Source organism: Odontesthes bonariensis, chromosome 18 (assembly GCF_027942865.1).
Source record: "Odontesthes bonariensis isolate fOdoBon6 chromosome 18, fOdoBon6.hap1, whole genome shotgun sequence".
Classification (NCBI taxonomy): Eukaryota; Metazoa; Chordata; class Actinopteri; order Atheriniformes; family Atherinopsidae; genus Odontesthes; species Odontesthes bonariensis.
The window spans coordinates 3,730,092-3,742,887 of NC_134523.1; the positions used below are offsets into that span (position 1 = coordinate 3,730,092).

General features: G+C 41.5%; 1 protein-coding gene across 4 annotated transcripts in view; it reads right to left on the reverse strand.

The window, feature by feature from the left end:
- Positions 1–219: 219 nt before the first annotated feature.
- Positions 220–12,796, reverse strand: part of khdrbs3 (KH domain containing, RNA binding, signal transduction associated 3) — a 133,074-nt gene continuing 120,497 nt past the window's right edge. For 3 of the 4 annotated variants that reach the window (XM_075449846.1, XM_075449845.1, XM_075449844.1), the window contains one exon: positions 10,373–11,216. In XM_075449846.1, the coding sequence (XP_075305961.1) occupies positions 11,125–11,216 (92 nt within the window). In that variant the 3' untranslated portion in view covers positions 10,373–11,124. Of the gene's footprint in view, positions 829–8,978; positions 9,034–10,372; positions 11,217–12,796 lie in introns of those variants that run through there. The other variant, XR_012767184.1, reaches the window with a different exon arrangement.

Here is a 12,796-nt window from a genome sequence, read left to right on the forward strand (position 1 = left end):
AGACTGCATGTTGCAGCGCCTTATGTGCTTTTCTGTTGACTTGTACAGACAAATCCATCATCTTGCCTCCAGTAAAAGAGCAACCAGCAGCTGGTCGTGGTCCGAGTCTTTCTTCATTCAACACAACAGAACACAACGCAGAATATACAAGGGTTAACGGACGTGCATACAAACTAATATAAAAACTGCAAAGGAAAATGCACGCCCGTTACACAACTATGAGGCACTTAGTGAATTACTCATTCATTAGGGGCAGATTTGATAAAGATTAATGAACGCAACAGTGTGACAGCAGAAGGCTCTTTGCTAGAATTATGACTTCCCTCTGTCGACATACTGCATTATTTATTCAGTCATCCTTCCCAGCAGGTAACGGTGAACGTCTAACATAGGAGATACACACATCCTCTCCAACAACAGTCAGAATCAAGAAAGACAGTTCAGGTTCACAGTCGGTTCAAAGCAGTCCTGTGTGTATGCAGACGGTATAAAGAGTCAGTGAAGCTCTGAAGGAAATTTTCTTCAAACGTCCCAGCGGATGAGGAACTCCATTTGCTTCACGACCATCCTCTCCTCCCTTCTTCCTCTGGAGAAATGATAAAAGTGTGATACATGCAATATCGTTTTCCCTCTTTTCTGCATCTCCATACAGGTCACTCCATCTTGTCCCCCCCGCAGGATTCACCTCATTCCAGACTGTTAAAAATATGAACGTCCACTGTTTGGCCAGGGGAGATCCTCAGTTGGATAGCTCTTTTCATCAAGATTCAGTCCGATATTGTTTGGGTTTGAATGTTTGGGGAGAGGCATGTGTGTGGTTCATCAGGTCTATTAAGGAAGGAAAGAAGAGAGGGGACAAAATGAGATCTCACAGTAAAGAAAGAGCAAAGCAGTGAAAGATTTTTTTTAAAGAACATGTTCGATCATGTTCCGTCATTTCAAGTGTTTTTCTGCTTATGCAGTCGGTCAGGCATCATATTTTCCCGCTTAAAGGGATAGTTCGCCTCTTTTGACATGAAGCTGTATGACATCCCATATCAGCAACATCATTTCTGAACATCTTCTTACCCTCTGCTGCGTCCTGTGAGCAGAGTTCCAGCCTCGTTTTGGTGTTGATGAAGGTAGTCCGGCTAGTTGGCTGGGGCTAAACAAATAAAGCGTCTTGCTTCTCAAAACAATATGCGTTCAAAAGAGTAATACATTTGCATCACAAAATCGTTTTGCATGAAAAAGTCAGACCTCGCATCGCTTGGGGCTATTTTTGCCTCCCTTGATATCAATGCGTCCAATGTAAACTGTGCAGACCGAAGTGCAGAGCGAGCAGTCCGCTGCTTCTGAGCAGTAAACACCGTAACAGGTGCGGCTATCGCTAGGTGGCTGGACGCATTGATATGAAGGGAGGCAAAAATAGCGCCAAGCGATGTGAGGTCTGACTTTTTCATGCAAAACGATTTTGTGATGCAAATGTATTACTCTTTTGAACGCATATTGGCCCTCATTTATCAAGCCGTCGTAGAAAGCATCGTTGATATGAGCGGAGAACTCGTCGTACGCAGAAGATCAAGTGAGATTTACAAAACATGCGTACCACACCAATCCCATTGTAAAACAGAGCGGCTGTTGATAAATCCGGCGGGTGAAATCCATCGTAATGATCCTAACCACGCCTTCTATAAAAGGGCCGCACCTCTGGATTTGCGACATGGATAGACGAAAGGCGGCAAAGAAACGCTGTCAACGCTGTTGACAGCTGGGACGGCTGTCAACAGCGTTGGCGATGTAGATCGCAGACCGGACGAGTTATGTATTTTCCCTACTGTGATGGTCAATAAAACGTGATAAACTCCAGATTAAATGAAATCTAAAATTTAACGATGTTTTAATTTTTCTCCAATAAGATCAGGAAGAAGTGGTCCGATATGAAATTGGCCACAAAAAAGGTCGCAGCTCTCCGACGCAGCATGTCACAAACGGGAGGGGGGGGGGCTCCGATCCAGGTTTGGATTTGAGTGCCTTGGAGGAGAGGGTGGCTGATCGGAGCTACGTCTTTTTTCCTTGAATAACAGAATGTGCAGGCTGGTGGGATCTCTGGGTACGGGGTCCTCTGGATGTACATCTGGAAATGGCACTCCATTTTTTTGGGCAATGTATGGAGAACCCCGCATGCAATAATAATATTGCATACCTTTTCGGGCGTATATAGAAGGGTTCCCCCGCAGCCGAGAGACAGATCCACCTGCCCTTTAGGTGCCCTAACCTCTCCACAGTGCGCAGTGTTAAAGCGCCTCTCCTGTTCGGTGTGAGGGTGCGCGGTTGAATAATAAGCCATCACTCTTCCAATTACGGAGTTGTACTTCTTTAATTTATTTAATTTGCGTTTATGTTTATATTTATGTTGAAGTCAAATAAAACATGGGCCTTCTTTGAAGTGATAAGTCTGTAATTTTAACCTAGAGATTTGTTGCGACTCCTGAGGCACGCACTAGTGACGCTGCTGTTTATGTATGCTGTTGCAGTCACCGCAAGTCAAAATGGAAAAGTGCGTACACGCCCTCAGACCTGTCGTGGCGATTTCATCTTTCCTGCGCTCACGATGGATTTGATAAATGCCAACCTTTGCGCAGAAAAGAACGTACACCCGACCTACGCACGTTTTTCGTCTTACGCAAGTTTGATAAATGAGGGCCATTGTTTAGAGAAGCAAAAAGCTTTATTTTTTAAACCCCAGCCAACTAGCCGGACTACCTTCGTCAACGCCAAAACGAGGCTGGAACTCGGCTCACAGGACGCAGCAGGGGGTAAGTCAATGTTCATAAATTATATTGCTAATATGGGATGTCATACAGCTTCATGTCAAAAGAGGCGAACTATCCCTTTAATACAAGCACAGGGTGCCATTTTCACTCTCCGGTAAAAGAGACCCTGTTGTGGTTCAGATGACATAAAAACATACTAATGGCATTGGTACAAAGAGAAGCAGAGAGTCCAGAATCCCCCGGAGGAGACTGTGGAAGGGCAGCTGAGGGTCAGGCTTTCTGGGGGTGATTCTGAAGGATTTCAGGAGCTCAGGAAACATGTTTTCATCTTTAAACATCCATTACGAGAACACCAAGTTGCCTCAAAATCCCATTCATATTTAATATGTCCTGATAATAGTGGTGTCCCCTACAGAATATTTCATTTTGTTCTTCTTAAGGGTTTTTGAATCAACACCCATGCAGGTTAGACAATGCTTGTTTGGAATACTGGGCTGTTGAGTTTCATCTGTGGATGAGCATTATGACACTCAACTGAAGTAATGGCCCATTTCATCTTGGAACCCTTTGGAAGAGTCCTTCTTTGAGGATCAAAATATTTTTTTTCACCTTAATTTCACACCTATTTGAGTCTCAGAATATGATGATGTTAACATCAGCCCTTTTTTTGAAAAAAAAAAAAAAAAAAACCCAAAGAGGACTGTTGAATCAATTCTCTACATCCTGCTTTGAAGCTGCTTCGGTCGGGTGAATGAAGATCTAGTCTTCAAGCGTTAGTATTTCTTCATTAAATCTGACCCTCGTATTTCGTGTTTTCAGCTCATGCAATAATTGTATTTAAAAAAAAAAAAAGACAAAAACGACAATTTAACCAACTATTCTACGGACTTCATGGAGGGTTTGTGGATTGAATCTCCAATGGTCACAAGACACAATCTTAGGCTGTGTTCGAAACCGCCTACTACATACTACAAACTTGAAAACGGCATACTCATCGATCAGACAGTATGCAGAGCGTTTACACACAGTGCACTTCACTCCTGCCCGAGCCGAAATCAGCCGGCCTGAAAAGCTGATTTCGCTTAAGCTATAAACTCTGTAAATATATAACTTTAGCAACATTTGAAACATTTTCAGGCGAGAAAGTAGTCGTTTAGACCCCCAAGGTGTTGAAAATCTGACAAAATACCGGCTATTTACAAGTTTGTTCCCACGAATTCGGCGCTACTAAAGCTAGCCGCAGTGAGCAACGCACTTCCGGTTATGCCGTTTTGACTGCTCTCGTCCCGTTAACGGAATTTGACCGTTCAAATGGCGATGGGCGACATCACATTATGTTGCATCTTGGGTAGTTTGAGTGTGACAAGTAACCTCATGATGAATACTCAACATTTCGGCGAATCTAGTATGCATCTAGTGTACATCCAGGAACTTAAAAAGGTATGACTAGTAGGAATAGTAGGAGAAGTAGGCGGTTTTGAACACAGCCTTGGTCTCTGTTTGATCCCAAAGATTCACTATTCGCTATTTTGACTTCCTGCTTCTGAAGAGTGCAGACGTGTCTCTGCTTCCTCCTGCGGCTTATTGCTTTATTCGCTTTTAAATCATTGTACTTCTTTCCACAAGCCTTGGATATAATTTTATTCTTTTATTCTTTTTCTTTTAATTGTATATTTGTAAATGGTATTAGCCCTCCTGTTTACAAAGAGAATCGGACAGAACAATGTCTCCTAACCCTGCAGTATCAGTGAGCTGCACACAGTGTGAGCTACTCTTTGCGAAGGTAGCACAGCTCGAGAAGAGGATTGAAACGCTGCAAGACATTCGTAACAACGAGGAATTTATTGACTCCATTATAGCTCCTGTGCAGGCTGTGGAGCCTTCATGTGCCAAAGGACTAACTCAGATATTTCTACACGGGATCACAGCTGATGTGGAATCTCACACTGCAGACCTGGCTGACACACTTCTCTGCTGGATCTGTCCAAATGACACTGGAATATGTGGTGAAGCTTCCAAACAGGGTGGTCTGACTGACATCTCCCACTGGAACAGTGTTGGTGCCAAACCAAATCATCAACCCCAGCCAGGATCTGGTCTCATGTTGTCCGTCGCAGAGGTAAACCCAGCAAGAAACCTAAACCTCCAGCACTCACTCCGCCACCTGAAGTTCTATTGCGTAATAGATACGATCCGTTGACTCAAAATAGAGTGTGTAATGATGAATGTAACCCAAACATGAAGACAAACAAGAGAAATGGCCCCAAACCTCAGCCAAGGGCTAATCAGATCATCAGGAGAAGCCCAAATCCCACAACCAAGGTGAGGACTACAGAAGCGATCGACACCTCCACACAAAATGGAATAGACACCATTCTGATCGGGGACTCTATAACACAGCATGTCAGAATGGCAAAGACGGAAAATATAACTTTTTCTGACACATCAGTCAGGGAACTGATAGATATTTTGCCGACCATTCTGTCTACTCATCCAGATGGCACGAGGATCATTGTCCACACAGGGTCTTTTGATATTCTGAGAAGGAAGACTGGCTCTGAGATCCTGAAGAAGGATTTTTCTCTGCTGTTGGAGAGACTGTGTCACTATGGAGCACACCGGGTCTCCATTTCTGGCCCCATTCCTACTGTGGGTAAAGGAATTGAACTTTTCAGCAGACTTCTTGGCCTGAACACATGGTTGTCAAATACATGCATCGCCCATGGGATTAAGTTAATTGATAACTTTAATATCTTTGGAACTGTAAGGAGCGTTTCAGAGCTGATGGCGTGCATCCCAATCGAACTGGATGCAGATTACTTGGTGCACACTTACGTCATGCTGCTGGGACGGCAAACCCAAACGTGACTGTACAGATTAGACTGAAGGACACAGCAGCGAGGCAAACAACCCCCAGCCCTCCCCCTCACCAGACCCTTTACTCCACATTACATCTATCTAATCTGTTAACGGTACCACGTACAACTTAGAATACAACAGAGACCAGTGTAAAAACTCCACAAAGCTAGCCTTACTTAATATTAGATCTCTGTCCAATAAGTCACTGTTAGTTATTTAGTTAGTTAGTTGACTTCATAATTTCACACAATTTAGATTTTCTTTTTCTGACAGAAACATGGTTAACAGAGAGCACAAGTGCTACTGTTCTTAATGAAGCAGCCCCCCCAAACTTTAGTTTTATGGATAAATGCCGAAATGGGAAGAAAAGTGGGGGTGAAGCTGCCTTATTTAAAGATACATTCCATTGTAAAGAGATCTCATTTGGTGATTTCACTTCTTTTGAATATCTTAGTTTTATTTTAAAGGCTCTTCCTAAAATCCTGTTCTTAATCATTTACAGATCTCCAGGATACTGTGCAAGTTTTATTGATGAATTTTCTGAATTATTGTCTGTTATTTCGACTGATTTTAACCATTTTATCTTGACCGGGGATTTTAACATTCACATAGATAATATGACGGATGGTAATGCCAAAGAATTTTCTTCTGTGCTGGACATGTTTGGTTTGTGGCAACATGTAACAGAACCAACCCACCTTCGAGGTCACATTCTGGACCTGCTCATTTCTAAAGGTGTTGATATTTCTTCTGTTTGTATTTTATTTGATTTACATATTACTCAGAATGTTCAAACAACCAGCTTTTCAGTTAAGAAGGGGTACATCAATGAGAAAACAAGTGCTCAGTTTAGGGAGGCCATAGCTATGTTACCAACAATGAGCGCAGAGTCGGTTGAAGGAATGCTGGATTATTTTAACTTGAAAATTTTTAATGTAATGGAAGCTGTTGCACCGATAAGAATTAAGAGCACCTTGATCAAACAGAAAACCCCATGGAGAAACACCACTACGGTCAAAAACCTGAAAAGAGAATGCAGGAAAGCTGAACGTAAATGGAGGAAAACAAAGCTTCAGATTTACTATGAGCTGTACAAAGAAAGCCTGCATAGTTATAACAATGAGCTGTGCAAGGCCAGACAGCTGCATTTATCTGAAATGATTAATAAGAATGTCAACAATTCTCGAACTCTGTTTGCTATGGTTGAAAAACTAACAAATCCTCCTAAACAGTCAAACCCAGACCTCCTCTCCACTGAGAAATGCAACGAATTTGCCAACTTTTTTAGCCAAAAAATCAAAACGATCAGACAAAACATTCACGCAACACAGACAAACAAGAAAACTAATCTGTGTCTAAAACCTAGAAATAACTCTGACATTATGTCACAATTTAATATTGTAGATTTAAAAATCCTAGAGGAAACAGTTCGGCATCAGAAATCAACAACTTGCACTCTGGACATAATACCATCTGACTTTTTAAAAACTGTTTTTACCTCAGTAGAAAGTGATCTCCTACGAATAGTTAACAGCTCACTGGCATCAGGCATTTTTCCCAAGTCACTAAAGACAGCTGCCATTAAGCCACTCCTAAAGAAGAGAACTCTAGACGCCTCTATGATGAACAACTACAGACCTGTCTCTAACCTCTCTTTTATATCTAAGATTATTGAGAAAGTTGTATTTAACCAGCTCAACGACTTTCTGAATGAAAGTGGAAGTCTTGATAACTTTCAATCAGGCTTCAGACGTCATCACAGCACTGAAACAGCTCTGGTCAAAGTGTTAAACAACATCAGGTTGAATACTGATTCTGGTAATGTTTCAGTCCTGGTTCTGTTGGACCTCAGCGCTGCGTTTGATACTGTAGATCACAGAATCCTGTTGCACAGGCTGGAAAACTGGGTTGGACTTTCTGGAGCAGTCCTTAACTGGTTCAGGTCCTACTTAGAAGGCCGAAATTATTTTGTGACAATTGGCAGCTATGAATCTGAGCGAGTGGCCATGATTTGTGGAGTCCCCCAGGGGTCAATTCTTGGACCTCTTCTGTTTAACTTGTATATGCTCCCTTTGGGTCAGATATTGCAGAATTTTAACATCAATTATCACAGTTATGCAGACGATACACAACTTTATGTGTCTCTGTCACCATGGCGACTGCAGCCCAGCAGACGTACTGTGTCAGTGTCTGGAGGAAGTAAACACCTGGATGAGAGAGAATTTTCTACAATTAAATGAAGAAAAAACTGAGATCATTCTGTTTGGTAGCAAAGAGAAGAGGGTCAATGTTGGTAAATATCTTGAGACTCGGGACCTTACAATCACTGACCAAGTTGGTAACCTCGGAGTGTTGATAGACTCAGATCTGACTTTCAGCAGCCACATCAAAGCTGTCACCAAGGCAGCGTTTTACCATCTCAACAGAATTAAAGGTTTCCTCTCCCAAACAGACCAGGAGAAACTCATCCATGCATTCATCTCCAGCAGACTCCATCACTGTAACGCTCTTTTAACTGGACTTCCCAAAAAGAGCATTAAACATCTGCAGCTCATCCAGAACGCTGCTGCTGGAGTTTTAACCCGGACTAAGAGATCTGAACACATCACAGCAGCTTTAAAATCTTTACTCTGGCTTCCACTCAGTCACAGAATAGATTTTAAAAGCCTGCTGATGGTTTACAATCTGTGATCTGTTCAGAGAATATAAACCCAGCAGAGCTCTTAGATCCAAGGACTCAGGTCAGCTGGTCCAGTCCAGAGTCCAGACTAAACATGGAGAAGCAGCATTTAGCTGTTATGCTGCAAACAAGTGGAACAAACTGCCAGTGGAGATTAAACTTTCACCAAATGTAGACATTTTTAAATCCAGCTTAAAAACATTTCTGTTCTCATGTGTCTATGCATGAAATATCTTTTAACTTATCTGGACTGTTGCTTGTTTTTAAATTCATTTAAATGATTTTATTTGTTTCTCTTTATATTATTTTATGTATTTTTAATGCTTCTTGCACTCCCTGCTGCAATGCTTTTATTTTATGTAAAGCACTTTGAATTGTTTGTACATGAAAGTGGCTATATAAATACATTTGATTTGATTTGATTTGATTATATGAGATAAACAAAAAACCATGAGACGAGCAAAACATGCATTTTTTAGCAACTGAAAGAACTGGAATATTATCCTAGCCTGTCCTTTCTGCTCGTCTTCAAAGTTCTTCCAGACTTCGGGAATTGCCAACACCGTTGACCCATTTTTCTTTTTTTTTAACCCTATCATTGGATCACTGTATATTCAAATGTGAACATTAAAAAAAAAAAAGAAAAATAAAACACCATACACATATTGCAGCAAACAACCTACCGTTAGCACCAGCGACATAATGCGACGAGCAGCGCCGTGCAGCCGGGACTTTGGCCTGGAGAGGAATATAAACTGTGAGCTTTCAAGTTCTCCACATAAAACATTGTTTGTAAACCTAGAAAAAAGACACGTCTTATTGTTAAATTATTGTAACAATGGGTATATTTTTATCAATGTCTTAGATTAAACACATTTTGTTGAAATATTACTGCTATTTATCTTTCTTCTTTTTTTTCTGTAGCTTTTTTCGTTACAGAATTTGAATTATTTCTAGCTTTGCGGATTACGGACTTACAGAGACAGGAAAACATATTACACTGAAGTTTAGAGAGGGTTTATGAGCAACTATGTTAGGGTTAAGGTTAAACTGGGTCTGGTTGTTTACCTTGTGGGACGGAGGTCGTTTTAAACAGCTACTGCCATCCTCTCTCTGCGGAGGTCAGCTGGGGTTCAATTTAACGGACGGGTGCGAGGGCAGGCTCTTTAAACGACTAGGAGAGGGTCACATGACCGGAGAACAAAAAGAGCAAAGACAAGAAGAGAAAGATAACCCCTCCCTCCCCTCCTCCACCCCCACCAGCCCTCCCCTCCCCTCACTTCACCTCACCCACTCAACCCCCACGCAAGCGCCATATTGAACTCAACATGGCCCCCGGTGGAGGTCGGCGGGGGGGCTTCCGAAGAGCCCTTTCTGTCGGGGTAAACACAATTTATTGCGTGTTTACTGATGATGCTTGACGCGAACATCGAATTATATGAGCAAACAGAGTTTCAAGAGTGGCGATGTTGTTATCGCTAAATCCTCTAAATCTCAGCTGGAGAGATTTCCTGTGAAAAAGCATCCCGTTTTAAAACCAACTGGGAGAGAATTCTTATCAGATTACCAAGGCCCTCTGCAAGGTCACAGCAGCCACTGGATGTTTGCACTGCTTGCATGTGCTTTTGGTCACGCCAACTTTAATTCCCACTTAACTTGTGGTGTTTTATCAAGTTTTCTGATTCTGTCCAGGCGATAATTGTTCTACGTCCCCACCAAATGCTCCCAACACGTCAAGCATTTTCATTTATCTCTGTTAGTTTAAATTATGAAGCGTTTAAATGAGTCCATAATTATTCTCGTCAACACAAGTGTTTTTCTTCCAAACATTTATTCGGCATCAACAAAGAAGGAAATATTAAAGGGCTTACATAAGCTCAAAATTAATATCGTTGAACAGATCTCCAGATGGATGGATGATTTAGGGTCTTGAAACTCAAAGTTAAGCTGACACAGTCGGCCAGGTATCTTTTTTTTTTTTTTTAAATTACAAAATGACATCAAAATGACTCATTGAGAGCATCTAATGAAAAGATAAATAAACACATACATTAAAAACTGTTTTGCATCTCCGGTCGTTCGGTGTACACAGAGTGTGTGCGGCTATTTCTAGATGTATTTATGTCGATGTTTGGGGGCAGGATGGATGAACACAACTACACAAGCTTTTTAGAGTTAATTAGCTGGCAATATCCACAGTTGCACACCATGCTTTTATAAGCCCTTTAACACTAACAAACTATTATCTTACAAAAAGGGAGGAAACAGCAATACAATGTGTGTACAGTAGGACTTTTCTCTTTTTTTTTCTTTTAGTTTGCAAATGTTTCATTTACAAGGGACACAAATTCCACCAGTTACCCCCCAGAAAAAATGTCTACAGTTAGAAACTTTCCTAGAACTAGGCTACTACATTTCAGAGGTCAAGGTCTAAAGAGTGGAGGGTGATAAATTAAGTTGCACCGGTTGCCGCAGACACGATGTATCCAACGGCTCGCAGTGGCTCGCTAATCGTTACCAAGTAAAATCGATCGATGCGGTGCCAAACTTCACAGTCACATAGCTGAGAGACAAACTTAATAAACTACGGAATCTTTCTTAATCTTAACGGCAAGTCAATTCTCCTGGAGGAAAAGGGTAGATTACGTAAATTTATTTCCACCGTTTAACCATCGGGACTATGTTTTTTGCTAATCGGGGGGGGATTCCACGATTGAAAATTATTTTGCGGTTTACTTTTCAATTCTAAAAAGGTGGGAGCGTCCATAAAAAATCCATTACTTGGGTTGAAACAGCCACGAGGACTCAGGTGCTGGTTGTATAAATAGTTCAGTATCTGGAGTACGGCTGATCTCTGTACACTGCCTTGGTCGTTCGTGCTGACGGAGCCTTGCCTCGATTGTTTGCCCACTCCTCCTGACCTGATTAAGAAGGAAAGACAAAACAGACGGGAAACAATTACAAAGACGTTGCCCTCAAATCATTCATTGATAACAACACTTGAAAGTCTTTGGAGCTCCTTGAAGTCATAATGAACATTCTCTCTTCTGTGAAAATATAGAAGTAGAGATTTGGGAGCACTTTGAGTGTCTGTTATTGACGCTGCATGTGAAAACAAAAGCTTGCTTTCGGGCTGAAAATACAAATGGCGACTCACGCAGAGAAAGCTTGAATTTTCACCTGGAAGGATTCATCTCGGATAATTGAATGAGAAGATCAAATAGCTACTTGAAAAGGACCCGTTTAGTGGCTTCTAGCAAAAAGGTCACAATTACCATTAGCCCAAATCAACCCTGTTCGCCCCCTGCTACTGTCAATGTCAAAGTGCCAGTATTGACGGCACCCTTTGTCTGATCTTCAGCCAGCGCCGAGACTTCCCCAGAGCTGAGGCTCACAAAGGCTTGTTCTTTTCTTTTCATTTTCTGTGTAGAGGCTCTCTGTTGGCAGCACATAGCCAATACCCCTTAATTAAACCTGTCACCCTTCCAGTGACAGTCACTTTGAAGAAACACACCAAGGTAACCTTGTGTTTTGAGAACAAGGATGAACATCAGCGCTGTTTATCTGTTTCCTTTCAACTGTCACCTTCTTTTCTGTGTGACCCACACAGCATTATCATTATCATTGTTACACCTTTTTTTATTTTTTGTGCAGGTAGGTAACACTAATGAGCAGAGGACGCTTAGTTCTTCCCCTCGCTGTGTTCAGAAAAGTTGGGAAAGTTTTTAATGGCTTTCACTCATTTCTAAAACCACATTCGTGAGAAAAAAAACAAAACAATGAAAAGTTATTATAAAGACAATAAAGAACTGTGCAAAAGTATTGAGCCATCCCTCGTTTCTTTATACATTATCAGGAATACGGCAAATAATTGCAGTGATATAGTGGAAACGTAAAGTAAAAGAAACACAGTATAAAAGGTAAAAACAGACTATTCTAACTATCTTGAAAGTCATTTTTGTATAGCACCTTTATTCTCCAACAGTCTGAACCCTCTTAGACAAAATTTCTATCATTTCTTAAAGTAGTCTTCAGCAATATTTCTCCAGGCTTCTTGAGGAATATTCTCAAGTTCTTCTTTGGCTGCTTTTTGTTTTATTCTCTGTCAAGATGATATCACACTGCTTCAATAACTTTGAGCTCTGAGAAGTATTCATCACTCCACAAGACCTGCTGCCACTGATTTCCAGCCCAGTTCTTGTATCATTTAGCATACCTCAGTCTTTTCTCCCCGTTTCCCTTCCTTAAGAAAGGCTTCTTGGCAGACACCCTTCCATGGAGACCTTTTCTGATGTGGCTTCAGTGAACAGTCGAAGGATCAACTGAAGATCCACATGCATCACTCTAAGAGCAAATCCCGCCTCCAGTGGTCTACTGCTGTAAAGCTTTTTAAAGGGATAGTTCACCTCTTTTGACATGAAGCTGTATGACATCCCATATCAGCAACATCATTTATGAACATCTTCTTACCCTCTGCTGCGTCCTGTGAGCCGAGTTCCAG